Consider the following 23,801-nt stretch of genomic DNA (forward strand, 5'->3'; position numbering starts at 1 on the left):
CCAACAGTGTTAATAAACCCTTTGCGGATTTCTTCTGGTAATTGCAGGTAAAGATTGCTGATAGCATTGTAGGCGGCACCCAAGACATAAATAAATCTCAATGAAGTGAAAGTCAAACTAAATGAAACTCAAACGCAATGCAGAATCAGCAGATACAACAATTAATTTCCTGAACTGTGTTCACTGCTGCCCAGTATTGAGGAACTCCAGGGAGACATTATATTCTTCTTCTTTTTCTTCGTGGCAGCTAGGAGGGATCACATTCGGTACAGGTATCAAGCTCACCATCGCAGAAAGATGCAATTCTTCCTGCCTTTTGTATTTGGTAAGTGCTGAAACTTTCTATGAGAATTGAGAGAGAGAGACAGCTTCATATATAGGATATATCAAAGTAAAAATAAATTAATACATTGTATGTGATATAAACATTTTTGTTGCTAGTATCCTTTAATTGCTGTACTTTACATTCAACAAATTACCAAATCAGCATTTATATTTACAGGTATAGGACCTGTTATCCAGAGTGCTCGGGGACCTGGTATCCAGAGTGCTCTATAATCTGGATCTTTATACCTTAAATCCACTTAAAATCATTAAAATATTCATTAAACATAATAGGATTGTTTTGCCTCCAATAAGAATGAATTATATCTTAGTTATGATAATGTACAAGCTACTGTTTTATTATTACAGAAAAAAGGAAATTATTAACTGATTAAAATGGGGTCTATGAGAAAAATCCTTCCCGTAATGCAGAGCTTTCTGGATAATGGGTTTCTGGTTAACGGATCCCATACCTGTATTCTACATTTATATGGCTGTTTAACTTGCTCTTATGGGCTAAAAACCACAGCATTTTTTTAAAGGCTCAGGGACCCCACCCTTAACAACAGCTGGGGTTAAAGGAGAACTCATGTCCTGTCCAAGATATTGTAGAAAACATAGTGGTGCAACAGTAACCATCAGCATACATGTATCTGTTAGTAGTTAAAGAGGTTGTTCGCCTTTAAATTAACGTCTAGTATGGCGTAGAGAATAATATGCTTAGACAATATGCTATTATTTTTTATTATTTATTATTTGTGGTTTTTGAGTTATTTAGATTTTTATTCAGCAGCTCTCCAGTTTGCATTTTCAGCAATCTGGTTGCTTGGGTCCAAATTACCTTAGACATGTATTGATTTGAATACGAGACTGGAATATGAATAGGAGAGGGTCTAAATAGAAAGTAGCAGTAACCATTAAATTGTAGCCTTACATAGCATTTAGGGCTCATTTATCAAAACTGGGCAAATGTGCCCATGGGCAGTTACCTATAGCAACCTATCAACCTATAGCTTTTTTTAAAGCCAGCTGCAAGTAAAACAATAAATGCAGCAATTTGATTGGTTGCCATGGGTTACTGCCCATGGGCAAACTTGCCCAGTGTTGATAAATGTTTATGTTTTAGATGGGGTAAGTGACCCTCATTTGAAAGCTGGAAAGAGTCAGAAGAAGAAGAAGGCAAATAATTAAAAAAACCTATAAAAAATAAAGGTCAGTTGACAAGTTGCTTAGAATTAGCCATTCTATAATATATTAAAGTTAACTTAATGGCGAACCACCCCTTTAAATGGAACCACTAATTCAGAGGTTGTGTCTTACACATAAAAATAAAGACTATACACAAAATATGTAAAGCTGGTTAAATCAGTTGTCAGTTTTTAGTGATGTAGTTTAATTATTTGTAATGTATACTTTGCTTGCGTACATAAGCCTGAACATTTTTTGGTGTTCCAGCTGACACTCTAAAAATATTTTTACTTATATTGTACGTGGACGTCTGCATGCAGAAAAGACTGGTCCGATTCCCTCCGCATTTAAGCATTGTTGCCTGCCCCTGACTGTGCTCATTAAAAAACACTGGGCACATTTGCACCTGGGCAGTAACCCATGGAAATTGTTTGTTTCCATTGTTCTGCCTGCAGCTAAATGAAAACACATCACTGATTGATCGCTATGGGTGACTGCTCAGGTGCAAATGTTGTGTTTAGAAATGAGCCCCAACTGTATGCAGAACCACAGAGCAGACCGAGACCAATTAAATCAAGTAAATTGATATTCTAGACACAAGTATAGGAAAACCATTGGGTACATACCCTGAAACCTTCTGCTTTAAACATGTTATAGATTTGAAAAGTTGATAATTCCTGCCCCGTTGGTTTTTACAATAGTGTTTGCACCAAAGAGGATGGAAACAAGTATGTTGAAGGGGTGTTTCATCTTTAAGTTAACTTTTAGCATGTTATAGAGCAACTTACATAAGCAACTTCTCAATTGGTCTTGATTTTAGTTTTTAGATTTTTTTAATTATTTGCCTTTTTCTTCTAACCCTAACTCATTCCAGTTTTCAAATGGGGGTCACTGACCCCATCTAAAACAAATGCTCTGTAAGGCTACACATTTAATTTTTAGTGCTGCTTTTATTACTCATCTTTTTATTCATATTCCAGTGTCTTATTCAGATCAAGGCACGGTTGCTAGGGTAATTTGAACCCTAGCAACCAGATTGCTGAAACTGCAAACTAAAGAGCTGCTGAATAAAAAGCGAAATAACTCAAAAACTACAAGTAATAAAAAATTAAAACAAATTGCAAATTGTCTCAGAATATCACTCTCTATAGCATACTAAAAGTTCACTCAAAGGCGAACAACCCCTTTAATATCTTAAACTTCTGTATAAAAGTGTTTTTTTTTTTTCAAATGATCATTTATTGTTGGGTCATGTTTCTAAGTTTATTCATTTCTCATGTCAAAATATCTGCTCGGTGTAATAACAATCTTTTTTGTTTCCCTTTTGTAGTTGTGTTTCATGGACTTTCGTCAGCAGGTACAGTTTCTGGGGCATGAAAATAACTGAATAAAATTGCTATGCTAGTTTTTGGAAAACTGTGACCCACCCTTCTCAGCAACATTTCAATTGGTCTTCATTTTTCTTTTTTTTGCCTTCTTCTTCTGAATCCAGTTTAAAAATGGGGCTCAAGGACCCCATCTAAAAACAAATGATCTACAAGGCTTCAAATTTATTGTTATTGCTTCTTTTTATTAATCTTTCTTTTTAGGTCTCTCCTGTTCATAATCCAGTCTCTCATTCAACTCAATAGATGGTTGCTAGGGTCATTTAGACCCTAGTAACCAAGTTGCTGAGACTGCAAACTGGAGAGCTGCTGAATAAAAAGCTAAATAACTAAAAAAAAAAAAACCACACAAATAAAAAATGAAAACAAATTTAAAATTGTCTCAGAATATCACTCTATACATCATACCAATAGTTAATTTAAAGTAAAATGAAGGCAATGATGAAACCAGTTCTTATGGGTTGTAAAGCTGTGTTCCAAACTTCATTTTGGCACCCTGCTGAAAAAAGTTAAAGAAACCCTGAGGACATTACACTCTCTATACCCTCTCTATACATTCTCTATACCCTGACTCTGAACCTGAGACTTATAACGTACTCCATGTTCTCCTAACCATCACCAATCTACTGGTTGGCCCTGAAAGTTCCCAGCCTTCTCTGTAGAAGATACATTCCTGTGCCCTTCTAGCTATACTGCTGCTCTAAAAGAGAAGCTGCCACTAGAATGATCACCAACTGCTAGTTCTGGAATATACATACAGTATACGTAGAGCTAAATATCTTTTGCTGAATGCAGCAGGTTTCATTATGTATCTCAGAGTTCTGATATCGAAAGCCTTAAACAAATGATCCAGTAGCTTTCCCAGTATGAAATGGATCAATCAAGTAAAATGGATCAGTCAATAAATACTATTGTACAGAGTAAGAAAATCGGAGTGTTGGAATAAACCGTTGTTCATCTGTATTACTGGTTGTATCAGAATTGTTGCAAGATGAGCGTATGGGTCTTTGTAAATGAAGAAGCAAAAAATTATTTGTAGTTTTTCCTTTCAAATGCCTTCTCCAGGTGTCGCCAAAGTGCGGCTTAGTGACGGGCCAGACCGTTGCACAGGAAGAGTGGAGATATTTCTGCACAATGTATGGGGCACTGTTTGTGATGACGAGTGGGACATGGTGGATGCGACTGTAGTGTGCAGAGAGCTGTTATGTGGAACGGCCATCCGTGCCCCAGCTGGGGCCGCCTTTGGATTTGGGAAAGGGGAAATCTGGTTAGATGATGTTAAATGCAGAGGAGAGGAATCATTACTGATTCAGTGCAAACATCGTAAATTGGGAACACACGACTGTGACCACAAAGAAGACGCTAGTGTTGTTTGCTCAGGTACAGAAACAAATGTTGACATTGATCTGAACCCATGGTGGGTTTTCTGGGTAACAATCCCAAAAAATCTGTATTATTAATCTGCAACTATTCCAACACTAGAAGAACTTTGCAAGACTGACACTTTATTCCTTTATCAGGCTAAACAATGCCAATTGTTTTCAATAATTCAACCATCCCAAGCCAAACTGTATGTTCTGTGTAGATGTTCCCATAACAAGTCTCATTCTGTGGTACAGTTCCAGTAATGTTAGTTAGTTGACTGATGACTCCCATTGACTCTTGCATGGGGTCAAAGATAGAAATGCATGGACCAAATTTTATATTTTTACGTGTCCTGAATGTTTCCCCTGAAACAGAGCTTATTGGGGGTTCTGTCCTTACAGCTGATATATAATCTGTATTATTCTTATTAGGTTCACAGACTCTTTTAAACCTTTTGGAGCATTATGAAAATGTGTTTAGATCATCCTTAGAACATGTGTTTAGATCATCCTTAGAATCTACATCTACATCTACTACTCTTCTTGGTAGGTAGCATCGTATTCATATTGTTTTTTCTGCATCCTTTCCAAAATTAATTCCATATTTCATAGTACAGGTATGGAACCTTGTTATCCAGAATGCTCTGGAGAAGGGATCTTTACATCATTTGGATCTCCATATCTTAATTCTTCTAAAAAATCATTAAAACATTAATTTAACTCAATAGGATATTTATACCTTGAATAAGGCTTAATTATATTTTAAATACAAGATACTGTAAATTAAGTAAAATCTTTGAAAACTTGAATTATTTGATTAAAATGGAGTCTATGGGCTGTAATTCTGAGCTTTCTGGATAAAGATGTCAGATTGATGCTTTTAGTAGTCTTTATCCAATTAGCTTTATGCTGATATGTTGATGATGTCTGGTATTGCTGTTGGAGCAAGACTCTATACACAGAGAGAGCCCTTAAAGAAGAAGGAAAGCTACAGAGGCCGTTTATTGCCAATAGATTAGCCACAATAGTGCAAGCTAAAACTGCAGAATGCTTTACCATACAGCTCTAGAACCTCTCTCTGTTTGTTTAGGATAGCAGCTGCCATATTAGCTTGGGGTGACATCACTTCCAGCCCGAGTATCTCCCTGCCCAGCATGCAGCCCAGCCACTTTCTGAGGAGCACTGGGGACATGCAGCTCAGTAAATCCAGCCCTGCCTAGAAGCCTAGGAGAAGTCCTATTCCTATACATTCTTCCTTCTTCAGTTCGCCACACCCCCAATATGTTATCAGATTTAGATGTACTCTATCAACAAATGATCTTATAATATTGCACTAATATTATTATATGTTTTCAAAAGTGTTGGGCAGATTTCAGTTACTAAATTTAGCCATGTTACCCAGGTTTTTCAAAACAGAGCTCTTTCTGTAATGTGACTACTTCTTCTGAATGTTCAGAGTTTTGTTTTGTAAATGACCTGCATTCTTCTCTGTTAGAACCAACTCCCTCTTTCAAGAAAATGCGTACCAAAGCTGCTGACCATTTTGGTAAGAAGTGTTATCTCATGACTCATTTCTAGTGATGTTTGAATCTGTCCGAAAATTTATATTGTCCAAATGCATTAAAGTCAATGGGTGGAAATAATTTTTATGCACGCAACAATTTTGATGAACAATCTGAGAAACACGGAAATTCACTGCAAATCCATGTTATCTTATTTATTGTCACTGTATAAAACTTGCAACATTAACCCAGTGGTCAGTTAAGTGACTTTGTCGCCATATATATCTTCTTGTCTGCCAATGATAAGTGCCAATAGTTATGTTTATAGCCCTGCTAGAGAGATGGCATTGCTCTTTTGGGTTGCTTATCATAGACTGCACTCTTAATTATGGGTGTCTTGGGAACAATGCACAGATATTGAGTTATATCAAGTTATATGCAGCTTATCACTGCAATAAAATCTACTGTAATCAGATCTCTTTATGGTGTCAGACTCATATATCCCAGCTGAGGCCAAGGGGCAGATTTATCAAGAGTCAAATTTTGAATTCATGGGAGTTTTTTTTTTTTTAAAACTCCCATGAACTCGAAATTCGACCAATCGAAATTTATTTTAAAAAAAGTGAATTTTCAAAATTTGGGGGAATATGAAACTTGAATCAAATTCAAGTTTTAAAAACTTGATTTGAGTTTTTTCTCCGAAAAAAACTTGAATGTCAGGAAGGTAGCAAACAACTCCAAATTGACCCCAGGACGTCTCCCATTGATTGAAACCGAAATTTGGCAGGTTTTAGGTGGCGAAAAGTGAAATTCGAGTTCTCAAAGGGAAAGGGAGTATGATAAATCTCAAAAATCGAGTTAGAATCTTTTAAAAATCTCAATTCGCATTTAAACAATTCCCTAGTCAAATTTGACAGTTGTGGCCATAAAAAAACTCAAATTTGAATTTGATTTTCACTTCGACCCTTGATAAATCCCTTGATAAATGCTACCCAATATAATATACCTTTTGTACTTTATATATATTTTTATTCCAAACCCTGCGATTCTCTCTATCCATACTAAAATCAGTCCAGTATAAAGGCCATTTGTTTTAAGGTGGAGCTGGTCCTTTAAAAATGCCTTTGTATTTTTCTGTGCACAGAGCTTGGAAGTATCAGACTGGTAAATGGAGGAGGCCCTTGTGCAGGCCGAGTAGAAATTTATTACAATGGCACTTGGGGGACAGTATGTGATGATTTGTGGAATATGAGTGATGCAAGAGTTGTCTGCAGGCAGCTACACTGTGGGGAGCCCATCTCCGCTAACATAAAAGCATTTTTTGGAGGAGGCAAAGGAAATATCTGGTTGGATAATGTGCAGTGTAAAGGAAATGAAAATGCCCTGAAAGACTGTGATTCTCGCTGGTGGGGCAGACATGACTGTGTACATGATGAGGATGCCGGAGTTGTGTGTTCAGGTCAGTCTTTTATTTATTTCCATATTACTGGTTATGATCTTCCAACATATTCAAAGGCTCAAAAGTCTAAGCCCAGTGTTTATTTCATTACTTATGCAACATGAATACAAGCTTTTACTGGTATTATAAAATAAGTTAAATAAGTCATTATTAATAACACAACAGAAAAAAGGCGATTACACCAGGGAGCAACACAGAAGAAGTGAAGCAGCCAAACATGGCAGCCACCAACTCCATTGCACATCTTTGCTTTTAGAAGACTGGATCAGGGAACTGCACAGTGGAGGGAGGTTGTGGCAGTTTAGGAGGTGTCTGTGTTGGCCTTATGTTGTCCAAGTGGGTTTAGATATGATATGAGCAAGGTTTTCAGAAAAAATAATAATGTAAAATTATAACCTAAGTTAAGTAAAATTTGTATTCTTTATATAAATTATAAAAGTTCTCCTAAATAGGGAGTTAAGGGGGATATTTCTTTTTTTACTATAAAACAACATTTCTAAATAAAGTATCACTTTTTCAGAAATTCTTCTTAGCATTTTTTATGTAAATAATGAAATGACACAGTTCACAGCAAACTCTTTGACTCTTACTGGGTTTCCCACATTTTGTAAACTCTTTATCTTCTATGGCAGTGTTCCTGGCTGGACTTGCAGTTTCCAGCTTGAATAATAGTCTATAAGTCCAAGGTAGTATAAAACATGTTTTCATATGTGCAGATCACCTAAGTGAAATGAAGCCTTATGTTGATTATGAAGATACAGCAACAGCAAAACCAAAACAGCTGAGCTCTGAGTTGGGAACAAAGGACAAATCACCCGATTTGTACACATTATCTGTGGCTACTCAACGTTCCCTAAATGGTGAGTTTCAGGGAAAATATCAATATTTCAGCAAAACAGATCAGGCAAAAACTCTCACCGACTGAAGAGACCATAGGGGTTAGGTATGAATGCACCTGCAATTGTGATGCTTCAAAATAAATAAAAACCATAATTTGTAAATGATCAACATAAACTTTATTTACTGTGTGTAGATCACCTAAGTGAATCAGCTGCTGTCTATAATGAAGAAAAAACAACTTCAGAACCGCTACAGCCAGTGTCGGAAGCTCTCCACCAATCTGGCCACTTGTCTACCCCTCCTACCCCTCTACAACATTCCCTAATTGGTGAGTCATTTGGGGGAATTGTATTTATCATTGTATTTTTTAACAAGAGGTAGCCTTTGAGTTTAGTTCTGAAGAGACAGAGGGGCATATTTATAAAAAAGTGAAGTTAGTGATCACCACAGTCCACTGGAGTGAAATTCCGCCACTCTCCATTCATTTCTATGTGATTTTGAAAGGCGTATTTATCAAAGGATGAACTTTCACCTTCACCCTGAACTTTCAACTTCACCCATTGATAAAAACTCTTATAAAATGGTAGGATGAGGGGTAGGAATTCACTCGAGAGGACTGTGGTGATCTCTAACTTCACTCTTTGATAAATATACCCCATTGGGAGGATTTTCTCCGGAGGAATTTGGGCATTCCAAATATAAGGAGCAGCAAGACTGAAAGGTTTAAAGTGGCAGCTGCCAAATGTGCACCATGTATGAGTGATATATATCATAAGTAGGGATGCACTGAATCCAGATTTCATCCAGGATTCTGCCTTTTTCAGCAGGATTCAGATTTGGCTAAATCCAAGTGCCTGGCTGAACTGAATCCGAATCCAAAAAATCACATGACTTTTTATTACACAAATAAGGAAGTCATTTTTAACAGCATGCTGCACAAGGGGTTCTCTTTCCCTCTTGTCTCCAGGGCTGAATTTACATAGCGGGCGCCCCTAGGCTCACTGCCGTGTGTCCCCTCCCCTTTATTTGTGCAAATTTCCATCATCGGAACCTGAGCAATGGGGAAATTTAAAAAATGATTGTATCTCCTGCGCATCCCCAGTGCTTTTGCCGCCCCCAAAATCCTGCTGCCTTAGACCCGGGCCTAGGTGGCCTTTCCACAAATCTGGGCCTGCTTGTCTCCCTAATTTACATATGTAAATTAGGGTTCGGATACGGTTCAGTATTCGGTCAAATATTTCAGGATTTGGCCGAATCCTAAAATAGTGGATGTGGTGCATCCCTAATAATAAGACCCCATAAGAGTAAGAAGAACCCCAAAAGTAAACATTAACACTGGTCGTGTGTCCGAAAAGTCGATTGCATCAATTTCGACGCAGTTGTTAAAGTCAATGGGCATCCGAATAGTGTTGACGTGTAGCGATTTTGACACAAGCAAATTTTCTGACGCGCTTCCAAATTTTCTTGACGCCAGCAGATTTTTGCTGGAGATTCTCGAATTCATGCACCAGCGGCAAAACGTGTAAATTTGCCTCAAATTCGCGCTAGGTGAATTTATTTGACCATCACTACCACTGAATACAAAATCTGAGACTATACATGTGCTCACCTTCCCATAACTTCTTTCCCATATATCTGCCCTTACCTTCCCATAATTCCCTAGGGTTCTAACACTTGTCTTGAGACAGTCTATGGTCCATACAGTTTATAACAAGATGATTCCAACATTAAACCATTTTCCCTTATTGTCCCATGGTTCAATATGCCTTTCCATCTTGCACCAGACAATCTCCCATATTAACTCTGTTCTCATACCTCCTTAACTTCCTCTGCTTCAACATATTCCTGACTTATGTACTCTTTACCTATCTTTCTTCTCACCCTTAGACTGTTAGCTCTTCTAAGATGTGAGTGACCTCATTACAAGTTAGCATTAAAACTCTGTGCACCTATGTATTTCATGTTACTGTTTTGTGCTCAAAGTACAGAGCCTGGAAGTATCAGACTGGTGAATGGAGGAGGTCACTGTAAAGGTCGTGTAGAAATACAATGAGTCCAAGGGGCAGATTTATCAAGCGTCAAATGAACTCAAAATTCAACCAATCAAAATTTATTTTAAAAAAAGTGAATTTTCAAAATTTGGCTGAATATGAAACTTGAATCAAATTCGAATTCGATTCAAGTTTTAAGTTTTTCTCCGAAAAAAACTTGAATGTCAGGAAGGCAGCAAACAACTCCAAATTGATCCCAGGACGTCACCCATTGACTAAAACTGAAATTAGGCAGGTTTTAGGTGGCAAAAAATCAAATTCAAGTCCTTAAAGGGAAAGGGAGTATGATAAATCTCGAAAATCGAGTTTTTTGAAAAAAACATTCGAAATTTTATCAATTCCCTAGTCGAATTTGACAATTGTGGCCATAAAAAAACTCAAAAATTCAAATTTTCATGTCGACCCTTGATAAATCTACCTTCAAATGTTACCCAATATATAACTTTTGTACTTTATATACATTTTTACTCCAAACCCTGTGATTCTCTCTATCCATACTAAAATCAGCCCAGTATATAGGCAATTTGTTTTCAGGTGGACCTTTTAAAATGCCTTTGTATTTTTCTGTGCACAGAGCTTGGAAGTATCAGACTGGTAAATGGAGGAGGCCCTTGTGCAGGCCGAGTAGAAATTTATTACGATGGCACTTGGGGGACAGTATGTGATGATTTGTGGAGTATGAGTGATGCAAGAGTTGTCTGCAGGCAGCTACACTGTGGGGAGCCCATCTCCGCTAAAATAAAAGCATTTTTTGGAGGAGGCAAAGGAAATATCTGGTTGGATAATGTGCAGTGTAAAGGAAGTGAAAATGCCCTGAAAGACTGTGATTCTCCCTGGTGGGGCAGACATGACTGTGTACATGATGAGGATGCCGGAGTTGTGTGTTCAGGTCAGTCTTTTATTTATTTTCATATTACTGGTTATGAAATCTTCCAACATATTCAAAGGCTCAAAAGTCTAAGCCCAGTGTTTATTTCATCACTTATGCAACATGAATACAAGCTTTTACTGGTATTATAAAAAAAAGTTAAATAAGTTATTATTAATAACACAACAGAAAAAAGGTGTAGAACATGTTGGTGATTACACCAGGGGGCAACACAGAAGAAGTGAAGCAGCCAAACATGGCAGCCACCAACTCCATTGCACATCTTTGCTTTTAGAAGACTGGATCAGGGAACTGCACAGTGGAGGGAGGTTGTGGCAGTTTAGGAGGTGTCTGTGTTGGCCTTATGTTGTCCAAGTGGGTTTAGATATGATATGAGCAAGGTTTTCAGAATTATTATTAAAATAATAATGTAAAGTATAACCTAAGTTAAGTTAAGTAAAATTTGTATTCTTTATATAAATTATAAAAGTTCTCATTAATAGGGCGTTAAGGGGGATATTTTATTTTTTACTATAAAACAACATTTCTAAATAAAGTATCACTTTTTCAGAAATTCTTCTTAGAATTTATTTTTTATGTAAATAATGAAATGACACAGTTCACAGCAAACTCTTTGACTCTTACTGGGTTTCCCACTTTTTTAAACTCTTTATCTTCTATGGCAGTGTTCCTGGCTGGACTTGCAGTTTCCGGCTTGAATAATAGTCTATAAGTCCAAGGTAGTATAAAACATGTTTTCATATGTGCAGATCACCTAAGTGAAGTGAAGCCTTATGTTGATTATGAAGATACAGCAACAGCAAAACCAAAACAGCTGAGCTCTGAGTTGGGAACAAAGGACAAATCACCCCATTTTTACACATTATCTGTGACTACTCAAAATTCCCTAAATGGTGAGTTTCAGGGAAAATGTCAATATTTCAGCAAAACAGATCTTTGCAAGTTAATGCAACATGGAAATGATCAGTTCATAACACCGACTGAAGAGACCACAGGGGTTAGGTATGAATGCACCTGCAAGTGTAGATGCTCCAAAATAAATAAAAAACATAATTTGTAAATTATCAACATAAATTTTCTTTCCTGTGTGTAGATCACCTAAGTGAATCAGCTGCTATCTATAATGAAGATACAGCAAAAACAACTTCAGAACCACTACAGCCAGTGTCGGAAGCTCTCCACCAATCTGACCACTTGTCTACCCCTCCTACCCCTCTACAACATTCCCTAATTGGTGAGTCATTTGGGGGAATTGTATTTATCATTGTATTTTTTTACCAAAAGGTAGCCTTTGAATTTAGTTCTGAAGAGACAGAGGGGCATATTTATAAAAAAGGGAACTTAGAGATCACCACAGTCCACTGGAGTGAAATTCTGCCACTTTTCATTAATTTCTATGGGTTTTTGAAAGGCCTATTAATCAAAAGGTGAACTTTCACTTTCGCCCATTGATAAATACTCTTAAAATTCCCATATAGATGGAAAGCGGTAGGATTTCACTCTAGCGGACTGTGGTGATCTCTAAGTTCCATTTTTTATATATATGCCCTCTGTCTCTTCAGAACTAAATTCAAAGGCTTTGATAAATATACCCCATTGGGAGGATTTTCTCTAGAGGAATTTGGGCATGACATGCCAAGCAAGACTGAAAGTGGGTGACTCCTTTTGGCAGCTGCCAAATGTGCACCATATATGAGTGATATATATCATAAGTAGGGATGCACTGAATCTAGATTTTGGCCAGGATTCTGCTTTTTTACAGCAGGATTCAGATTCAGCTGAATCCAAGTGCCAGGCTGAACGGAATCCAAATCTGAAAAATCACATGACCACACAAATAAGGAAGTCAAACATTTTTAACAGCATGCTACACAAGGGGTTCTTTTTCCCCCTTGTCTCCCTAATTTACATATGCAAATTAGGGTTCGGATTCGGTTCAGTATTCGGTCAAATATTTCAGGATTTTTTTATCCTAAAATAGTGGATTCGGTGCATCACTAATCATAAAACCCTATAAGAGTAAGAAGAACCCCAAAAGTAAACATTACCACTGAATATTCCCATAACTTCCTTCCCATATATCTGCCCTTACCTTCCCATAATTCCCTAGGGTTCTAACACTTGTCTTGGTCCATACAGTTTATAACAAGATGATCCCAACATTAAACCATTTTCCCTTATTGTCCCATGGTTCTAGTATGCCTTTCCATCTTGCACCAGACAATCTCCCATATTAACTGTGTTCTCATACCTCCTTACCTTCCTCTGCTACAATATATTCCTGACTTATGTACTCTTTACCTATCTTTCTTCTCACCGTTAGACTGTTAGCTCTTCTGAGATGTGAGTGACCTCATTACAAGTTAGCATTAAAACTCTGTGCTCCTATGTATTTCATGTTACTGTTTTGTGCTCAAGTTACAGAGCCTGGGAGTATCAGACTGGTAAATGGAGGAGGCCCTTGTGCAGGTCGTGTAGAAATATATTACAACGGCACTTGGGGGACAGTATGTGATGATATGTGGAATATGAAAAGTGCAAGTGTTGTCTGCAGGCAGCTACACTGTGGGGAGCCCAAATCTGCAAAGATAAAATCATTTTTTGGAAGTGGTGAAGGAAGTATCTGGTTGGATAATATACAGTGTAATGGAAATGAAAATGCCCTGAAAGACTGTAAGTTTCGAGGGTGGGGCAAACATAATTGTGTACATGAGGAGGACGCTGGAGTTGAGTGTTCAGGTCAGTATTTTAATTTATTTGCTTCCAAGTCACTGTTAATTAAATCTTTTTAGACTTTAAGATGACAAAAGTAAGTCCATCACCAAGACTTGTTTTTTTCACAATTAATACGATAGGAATATAAATATATATCACGCAAGGTTACATAAATTGCATGCTCACTTAATTGGTTTATTATTCACCATTTTGAGTTGTCTGCTCTGTATGTTGCAGCCTAGATCAAATGGCAACCCTGGAAATCTTAATTTTATTCTTATGTATGCTATTTTTTCCATTCATGACTTATTACTTTTCACTAAAAATGTCTCAATGTTTATTATGTCCACCATGTCAAGGAGTTTTTACTGGACTTCTTTTAGACAGACACATTGAATGTTGCTTTAAGTGACGTTCTCTATTTTGGCACGTGCAGGAGAAGCGTGCAAGTCTGACACTATAGGGCAGTGGAAATACGTGAAACTATATAGGCTTTGTAGCTGGTCACGCAATAATGGGGGCATGAGAGGATTATTACAGACCCCTATATTGTTACAATATGTTTTGTCTTTTCCATTGCACGTTTTCAAATATGTACATTGGGGCTGAGGTCTGGTTACTGTAGAAGCTAAACCATGCACTCTTTGCTCTCCCATGGATTTCAGACAACCTTGGCTCTGCTTAAATGTTTAGGATCCCTGTCCTGCTGGAAAATGAATGATCTTCCTTACAATATGAAGCTTTAGTGAATGACACATTTGTGCAGAACAGAGTAGTACTACACTTTGGCCATTGATTATGAGCAAGTTATCAACTCCAGAATGGGCAAAAGGTCTCCACACCTGAATATTTCCACCATGTTTGGCTTATATACTATTTCTTTAACCTGTCATATGGTTGTCTGCTCCACTGAAACACATTTTGACTCATATGTAAACGTTCTTCCTTCAAGAGTGGAATTACAGTATAATTTGATCCATGCTAAACATTTACTCTGGGAATATAAACGCTCTTCCATCAAGGCTGCAGGTTGCCAGTAGTATTTTGGTTGAAGTAAGCTGCATAATATCTTGCTCAATGCAACTTAATTTCATTCATTTCATTTCTTTTCAAATGTGTTCTCCTGATTAGAACTGTCTATAGTCTTGGTAATTTGAAAAGCTTCATAGGCCTCTAAACATGTAATGCTGCAACAATAAAAACACTCAAATTATGAGGTTTGTGAAAATCTTTCCAGGGTGCATTGTCCATTAAGAGCTTCAGTTTGGCAAAAAGAATGTTTTTTAATATTCCATATAGATGTTAAATATTTGTATTACATATGTTTTTATTGTTGCTGCATTAAATGTTTAGAGGTCTATGTTAATTCAGTAGCTTTTTAAAAGAGCAAGACTAATGATAATTCTTATTAGGAGCATATGTTTGGAAAAAAAATCAAATTGATAAGATATTAATAGATAAGATAGCGTTAAAAAGTAAATTTTCAGAATTCACACATTCAAATGTTAATTCCCCTATTTGAATGTAAATTCGAATGTGAGATTTATCACACTTCGACCATGCAAACAGTCCTAATTTGAATATTCGGCACCTAAAACCTGCTGAGTTCATGTACAAGTCAATGTCAGAGTTCTGTTGAGCCATTTGGAGATGTAAATAGCCTTCCTGGCATTTGAGGTTTTTTTGGGGAGTAAAATTTGATTCTTACAAATCAAATATGATTCGAATTTTGCTAGTCGGAACCATTCGAACGAATATTAGCCATTCAAATTTTTTCTTAAATAACCTCCCAGTCGAATTGTGCGTATATTCGAATTTAAAAATAGTCACATGAATTCGAAATTTGACCTTTGATAAATGGGCATCTAAGGGTAAGGCCAGACGAGGAGATTCGGGGAGATTTTGTTGCCTGGCGACTTATCAGTATGAAGAAAGTGCTATTCCCTTTTTCAATTAGTGGCTTCACGTTGTACTCTACGTTTAAGTGATAGACCTGGGGTTTTTACACCCAGGTCATTTTTGTTACAGGGTGAGATACTTTTTATTACTCACCCGACGAACATATTTTTCTAAAAATCCTTAAATATCCTGTTTCAAGACTAGCTGTAAATTCCCCGACTTATCGCCACGTCTTTTGAGCGACTATCTCCCCGAACTGCCCCAGCGTTTTTTCGCCATAGGCTACAGCGCAAAATCACCTCCAAAAGACATGGCGATAAGTCGCCAGGCGACAAAATCTCCCCGAATCTCCTCGTCTGGCCTTACCCTAAGAGTCATTTTGTCTTTGTAAAAAAGTGCAGAAACGTTGTCATTTTTAAGTAATGTAAACTGTTCTTTTTGTCAATTAAACTAACAGTTCTTGCCATTTAGCATTAAAATCTTATTGTTATTACACCACAAGTGATTGAGTCCATTTTGCCACATCAGACATAATTGTGACTGACACAACTTCCAATTTTCCACTTTCATAACCATCCTGTAGTGTCATAATGCCCTAACAAGAAACCAGCAGGGTATATGAATTTGTGGACAGATTCTATAATCTATAATCATTTGGGCCGGACCAGCATAAACTCATTTATAAATGGTGACCTGCTTAAAAGCAAACATGGGCTGCTATGGGTTACAGCACTTGGACAAATGTTGTGCCTTTTATTACATAGGGAGGTTACATAAATAAAAGCCTTCATTATCTTTATAAAGAGATACAATAAGAGAATAGCAAAAATGCTTCTTTCTAAATATTTACATAAATATCCCTTAATAGGTGGAGATCGCCTCAATGAAGTGCCTCCTATCTATTATGAAGATACAGCAACATCAAATCAAGTACTGGGAACTTCAGACAAATTGCACCACTTGTCTACCCCTCCTGTGCAGTCTCCACACCATTCCCTAAATGGTGAGTTTCAGGGGAAATGTATTTATATTTCTATAGAAGGTCAGCATTTCAGCAAAAAAGTCTTCACATGGAAGTGATAAGTTCATAACAGCAGAACTTAACATTGAGGCAAAAACTCTCACAGACCACAGAGTACTTTTGAATGCACCTGCAACTGTAGATGTTCCAAAATGGACACAATATAGAGTGCATAGTGCTGCAATTAATTAAAGTTGTTGTGTCCACACATGCTCCTGGCCTTCCACCTCGCTTCAGCCCAGAGGATCCAAACGCCATTTTAAACATACGTTTTGGAAGGGAGACAACCTCCACTCTGAAAATGTTACACGCAACTTGCACCTCATTTGCATTACACCACTAGTGTTTTTGAGTCTATTTTGCCATATCAGACACAATTGTAATGGACCCAATTTCCAATTATCCACTTCCATAGTCATCCTGTAGTGTCATAATCCCAACAAGAAAACCAAAAACAAGAAACCAGTAGAGTATGGGGGCTCATGGGTAGATTCTGTATCTATAATCATTTGGGCCAGACTGGCATAAACTCATTTATAAAAGATTTATACTAGCAAAACTGGAATACAAAGCCCTCATAATTTGTATAGAGGGATACAATAAAAGTATAGCAACAATGCTTCTTTTTTTAAATGATTTACATAAATATTCTTTCATAGGTGCTGATCACCACAATGAAGTGCCTTCTGTCTCTTATGAAGATACAGCAACATCAAAACTACTGCAACCTGTATCAGAAACTCCAGACAAAGCTGACCACTTGTCTACCTCTCCTGTGCAGTCTCCACAACATTCCCTAAATGGTGAGTTGTGGTGAATGGTAATAGTTACATAAATGCCTATGGTTGCCTGGAGCCTGCTTTGGACCTTGTGGTAGCTCCAATAGCACATTGCATCAATAGGAGCAACTTGCTTCAGACCACCTTGTAACAAACACAACTTCCAATTATTCACTTCTATAGTGTCATAATTCCAACAAGAAAACCAAAAATCAAGAATCTAGAATTGTATAATCTAGAATAATTTGGGCCAGACTGGCATAAACTCATTTATAAAAGATTTATACTAGAATAAATGAAATACATAAAAGCACCTCATAATTTATATAGAGTGATACAAAAAAAGTATATCAATAATGCTTCTTTTTTTAAATTACTTACAAAAATATTCTTTTATAGGTGCAGATCACCTCACTGAAGTGCCTTCTATCTATTATGAAGATACAGCAACATCAAAACTACTGCAACCTTTAATGGAAATTCCAGACCACTTTTCTACCCCTGCTGTGCAGTCTCCAGAACATTCCCTAAATGGTGAGTTGTGGTGAATGGTAATTGTTTTGTACAACTGCCTATGGTTCCCTGGAGCCTGCTTTTGGACCTTGTGGTAGCTCCAGGGTCCCCATAGTGCATTGCATCAATATGTGCACCTTGCTTCAGCCCAGTGCTTTAGATCCAACCAGCTGGAATCAGCTAAATTTGACCTTTGTCAAATGGGCCTCTAAGAGTCATTTTCACTTTGTAAAAAAGTGCAGAAACATTGTCATCTCTAAGTAATGTAAACTGTTCTTTTTGTCAATTAAACAAACAGTTCTTGCCATGTAGCATTTAAAGCTTATTGTTATTACCCCACAAGTGATTGAGTCCATTTTGCCACATCAGACATAATTGTGGCTGACACAACTTCCAATTTTCCACTTTCATAACCATCCTGTAGTGTCATAATGCCCTAACAAGAAACCAGCAGGGTATGTGAACTTGTGGACAGATTCTATAATCTATAATCATTTGGGCTGGACCAGCATAAACTCATTTATAAATGGTGACCTGCTTAAAAGCCAACATCTAAATGGTTTCTATGGGTTACAGCACTTGGACAAATGTTGTGCCTTTTATTACATAGGGGGGTTAAACTAGCATAACTGCAATAAATAAAAGCCCTCGTGATCTATATAAAGAGATACAATAATGCTTCTTTCTAAATATTTACTTAAATATCCTTTTATAGGTGCAGATCGCCTCAATGAAGTCCCTTTAATCTATTATGGAGATACAGCAACATCAAATCCGCTTCAACAAGTACCGGGAACTTCAGACACATTGCACCACTTGTCTACCCCTCCTGTGCAGTCTCCACACCATTCCCTAAATGGTGAGTTTCAGAGGAAATGTATTTATATTTACAAGAGTCCTCTGCGCTCAATCCATTATCAACATACTGTATTAAGGACATTGAGACATTTTGTGCATACAGCTGCTGAAAATGCCTTACCTTGTTTGTCCATATATTGCAATATATTTAAGCTGGCCAACTACGTCAAAGTCATCCCATATCTGGCCAGTCCTACGCTTAATTTTCATCTGATTCATTAAGAATTCAATTGCTTAATTATACATTTTACAAAGGGACTAAGTTTTACCTGCAACTTACTTGCTGCTTTCAAAGTAAAACTCCCAAACTTGGCTGCCCTTTTATTGGCCACCAGTGGGATCACCTGACTATAGCTGGGAAGGGTGGGAGCTACAACATGGAGCTGGTCACTGCTCCTGTATAAACTATAACAAACAAGGGAAAGTTTGACTATATGTATTTTGTGGTCACAGCCTCGTTGCACCCCCGCCTAATGGTTTTAAAAATTAGTGGTGAGCACAACTTTCCCTTGTTTGTTTGTAAGTTGCAGGTAAAACTTAGTAGTAATGTATAATGAAGTAATATAATTCTTAATGAATCAGATGAAAATTGAGTGTAGGACTGGCCAGATATGGAATTACTTTGACGTAGTTGGCCAGCTTAAATATATTGCAATATATGGACAAACAATCCCTGTTTTGTTTAAAGGGTAAGGCATTTTTCAGTAGCAGTATGCACAAAATGTCTCTGTCTTAAATATATTGATAATGGGTTGAGTGCAGAGGAATCTTGTATTTGTCTATATGTATTTTGTGGTCACAGCCTCATTGCACCCCCGCCTAATGGTTTTAAAAATTATTGGTGAGCACAACTTTAACAACTATATATATATATATATATATATATATATATATCTATATATATATATATCAATTTATCAATTTTATGATCATAACTTTGTAACAAAATAACCCCTGTTTTGGTTTTGGGTACATATGCAATAGCATTTATTATACATATATATATACTTTAAAGCCTTTAGAGTGCTCCCACAACCCCCCTGTTTTGATATTATATATATATATATATATACATGTCTATTTAGCTTCTCAGATTACCCATATACATTTACGTCAGTTTGCTTGACATTAAGGATGTTATTTATTAAAGGTCGAGTTGTGTTTTACCTGAAAAATTTGAGTTTTCGAGGGTAGTTTCCAGTAAAAACTGGAATTTTTCGAGATTTATTATGCCCCGAAGCTGGAAATAGCTGGAATCCAAAAATACTTCAGCTAACACCTGTCAAGGTCATGTAGAAGTCAATGGTAGAGGTCCCTTCAACCATTAGAAGATGTTTGTAGCCTTTATGATGTTTGTTTTTTTCAATTTGTGGCTTTTTTTATTTTTTTTTTGCAGTAATCTCGATCAATTTTAGTATTCGGGGTTTTCACCCCAAATTCACTGATTCAAATTTTTTACATTCGAGTTTTTTCATAAATAAGAAAACATTCGAGAGGTCAGTTTTTAGGTATATAGAACCTCACAAACTTGACCATTGATAAATAACCCCCTAAATGTTTTTATGTTCTTTATTATCCTTGAATATTTTTGCTCATATTTAGCTACTGAGTTGTTAATGAGTCATGCCCCTGCCTATTTTCTGTCCAGATAAAGGCTCTTAAAAACACATAATTTTCAGTGGGAAGGAAGTATATTCAAATCCCAGCTTTATCAAAAAATAAATTCTTCTCCGTGCAGAACATGGAAATATTTAGAAAGCAAAAGTCAGTAGGGCTTGTTACCAAAAACAAGGGAAGTTCCCCTAGTAACTCTTAACGCCCAATTAAAGAGTGCACATTGCTGACCCATTAAGTAAGTTGGTGCCACAAAGTCTAATCATTAATGTTATGGGTATTGCACAAATGGCAGTATCTATGGAAATGAAAGAGGAACCTACAGCATGTGATATGTGAAACCCATTTGTTTATGTCCATTTAGGATTCAAATAAACTATTCAATGATTATAATTCACACAGACTTTAGATTTCAGGGCAGGCTACATGGAACATAACTGTTTTAGGATGTGAAACTGAAATTTATTAATCCACAAAGGTTATATCTCCCACAGATCATAACCATGGAAGCCAAAAAAAACCCAAGATGACTGTGCTGTTTCAGTTTAAATATTTTGTGAAATACACAATTTGTGTAATTCTATGGAAATAACAACATGATTGTCTTTTTAAATGCCATGTTGGCGTTCTCCATTCTTCCCTTATTTACAGTTTATCTGTTATAAAATGAAAATTATTTTTAACTAACCAATAGCAAAACTGTCCTAATGGTTAAATGGGATGTAGTAGGTTTTAGGCAAGTTCTCCAAGGCCCAAGTCCCACCCTTTCTAGATTTGAGATCCCATACATGAGACGTGTCTAATAATGCAAATTGTACATCTCATCCTTATGATTTGACATGTTGTGAGTAGTAACACTGACTATGACCTGGCACTACAGCATATCAGCTGCCCCACAGACCTCCCTAATGTGCACAGTTGTTTGTTTTTGTTCAGGCCCGGATTTGCGGCAAGGTCGCATAGGCCCGGGCCTAGGGCGGCAAAGAAATAGGGGCGGTTTTTCGCCGGCGCGCTGGGAAGGCGGGTGCTAGGACCGCGCGGCCGCCTGGTCGGACCGCGCGGCCTAGGGGCGCCCAAAAGTGAAATCCGGCGCTGTTTTTGTTTACACTTTGCCGTTGGTGGATTGGTACAGTGATCGCTTTACATTCTGATGCATTTTTGATAAGTTAAAAGAAATACTCGGGAGAGCTGACAAACTGAATGTGTATAAATTCATTTATGTGGTATCATTTGAACATCGACTAATCAGCATATAATAAAATCTTCTATATAATAAGATCTTCTATCTTCATAGGTGAAACTCTCAGAGGCCAGGATTCTGCTCACCAAACTCATGATTTTGCAAGATGGCTAGAGGAAGGCAAACTGGATCCTGAATGCACAAACAAAATCAAAATATTAGCCTGTGAATCTCACCAGTATCCAGAGCTCATTCAAGTTTTGAAAGACATGAAGAGCGATTTCAGAGCATTCTCTGCTGCATTCCAGGAACAGAAAGGAGAACTAAAATCCATTGCTCAAAACTTATATCAGTTAACATCTTCTTTGCAAGCAATGCTTACAGTTGTCCAAGGTTTTGTTCTTCAGAAAGACTCTGCATAAGTATATACGTTCATTTAGCCAAATAGAACAGCTCCCAGAAATCACAAGATAAAGGCGCTAGTATACAAGTATAGCTTTTGCAATGTATAATTGTTTAATAAGTAATCCACACAAGGCTAGTGCCCTGGGTACCCAGTGTGCCTCCATGGTCAGATTGTGTATTGGGCAAATTACATTTTGCAATAATTGTCAAACATTTGCATTATTCATGTAAAGCAGTGGTCCCCAACCTTTTTTACCCGTGAGCCACATTCAAATGTAGAAAGAGTTGAGGAGCAACACTAGCATGAAAAGAGGTCCCTGTGGTGCTAAATAAGGGCTGTGGTTGGCTATTTGTTAGTCGCTTTGTGGACTGACAACGTACAGGAGGCTCTGTTTGGCCATAAACCTTGTTTTTATGCAATCAAAAGATGCCTCCAGACCTGGAATTGAAAACTAAGTACTTGCTTTCAGGCCACTGGGAGAAACTTCCAAGTGCTTGCCCAAGAGCCACTGTTTGGGGATCACTGATGTAAAGGATGCCCAATTTAAGGGGTTATGTAAATAAAAGGCACTTAGTTTGCCCAGGAGCAGTAACCCATAGCAACTAATCAGAAGGTAGCATTTACTGGTCACCTGTTTAAAAGCAAACATCCTATTGGTTGTTATGGGTTACTGCTCCTGGGCAAACTTAGTGCATTTATTACATAACCCCCTTAACCTCCATATGTTGGTCTGAATAGGGCATTTTAGTTTAATAGTATTATTAACATTATTATTAACATGAATTTATATAGCGCCAACATATTTTGCAGCGCTGTGATTTAGATGAAAGGATTGAGCAGGACATCCTGTATTAACACTCTTCAGGTTGATCACCCAACCACCATGATTTACTAAGAGCATCATCACTTTAAATTTCGCCCCCAACCTGAGAACAAGTTTAACTGATTATATTCGTTCAAAAGGCTACATTTACAGATTAAGTGTGACATGTCATTCAATGTAAACAATTTGACTGTTGTCATATGTGGAGGCCTATTTATCAAAGGTCGGATTTTAGAGGTTTTTAAAACCACAACTGAACTCACAAACTCTAAAACTATGAATTTCATGAGATTTATTAAAAACTCCAAATAAAAAAAGTTTGAACAAAATATTAATCTGAATGATACGCTAAAAATACTAATACCTCGAAAACCTCTAAAAATGCAAGTATTTCATACTATTCCTAGCAAAAAAAAAATCCAATTTTAAAGCGGTCCAATAGGATCAACGCAGCTCCCATTGACTTCAACTTGTACTAACATAAAATTCTACTACAGTCAGACAAGTGTAGCACAAACTAAATAAAATAGCTGTTGTTTCCACCAGTAAAAGACACTGACAAACATAATTGATACCAGGGAATGGCAGAAGTCCACATTTCTACAGCTTTCAGGCTACCACGACAAAATCAACTGATGAGGCATTCTAGTTGTTGTCTGTTAGTGTAACACCTATATATACAGAATATGACTGTTGTTTTTAATTAGCTAAATTCAATAAAATATGCTTTATTTACTTATGAATATAATACATATATTCTATACTTTTAATAAACCAATAAACACTGAATTTTTGTTTCTGCTTTCCTGTGCACATACCTATAAATTCTAACTTACCAGACCTTCTCCAGTAGATTCTCTTCTATAAAATGGACTATTCGTACAACTATTCAAGTAACTAAACTGTATAGCGGTCTGTGAATGTGTTGCCGAACTCCTGACTCAATATTTATTATCAAAGCTGATTGACCAAAATGACAGACCAGAGTAAC

The 23,801-nt window shown here is 37.0% G+C and overlaps 1 protein-coding gene across 11 annotated transcripts; it reads left to right on the forward strand.

Annotated features, from left to right (window-relative positions):
* Positions 1-23,599, forward strand: LOC108695886 (scavenger receptor cysteine-rich domain-containing group B protein). Of its 11 annotated transcripts, none has more exons than XM_041569460.1 (17): positions 3-325; positions 2,843-2,869; positions 3,963-4,277; positions 4,694-4,807; positions 5,757-5,807; positions 6,908-7,222; positions 7,939-8,082; positions 8,256-8,390; positions 10,688-11,002; positions 11,752-11,895; positions 12,096-12,236; positions 13,427-13,741; positions 16,485-16,619; positions 17,297-17,440; positions 17,816-17,950; positions 18,645-18,788; positions 21,696-23,599. In XM_041569460.1, exons 1-17 carry the CDS (start codon positions 298-300, stop codon positions 22,001-22,003), a joined length of 2,910 nt encoding a protein of 969 aa, XP_041425394.1. In that variant the 5' UTR covers positions 3-297; the 3' UTR covers positions 22,004-23,599. The 11 variants fall into 11 exon arrangements, with proteins under 11 accessions (XP_041425397.1, XP_041425399.1, XP_041425400.1 ...); XM_018224837.2 differs by having other exon boundaries at positions 4-325; positions 13,421-13,741; XM_041569462.1 differs by lacking the exon at positions 17,297-17,440 and having other exon boundaries at positions 2-325; positions 13,421-13,741.
* Positions 23,600-23,801: the final 202 nt, after the last annotated feature.

This window comes from Xenopus laevis, chromosome 7L, assembly GCF_017654675.1.
Source record: "Xenopus laevis strain J_2021 chromosome 7L, Xenopus_laevis_v10.1, whole genome shotgun sequence".
Taxonomy (NCBI): domain Eukaryota; kingdom Metazoa; phylum Chordata; class Amphibia; order Anura; family Pipidae; genus Xenopus; species Xenopus laevis.

Excerpts from the sequence above, each read along its gene's own strand:
- LOC108695886 (XM_018224837.2), top strand. The coding sequence starts at position 298 with ATGCAATTCTTCCTGCCTTTTGTATTTG. Across the intron at positions 2,870-3,962 it reads TCATGGACTTTCGTCAGCAG|GTGTCGCCAAAGTGCGGCTT; the intron begins GTACAGTTTCTG and ends TGCCTTCTCCAG. Across the intron at positions 16,620-17,296 it reads TCCACACCATTCCCTAAATG|GTGCTGATCACCACAATGAA; the intron begins GTGAGTTTCAGG and ends ATTCTTTCATAG.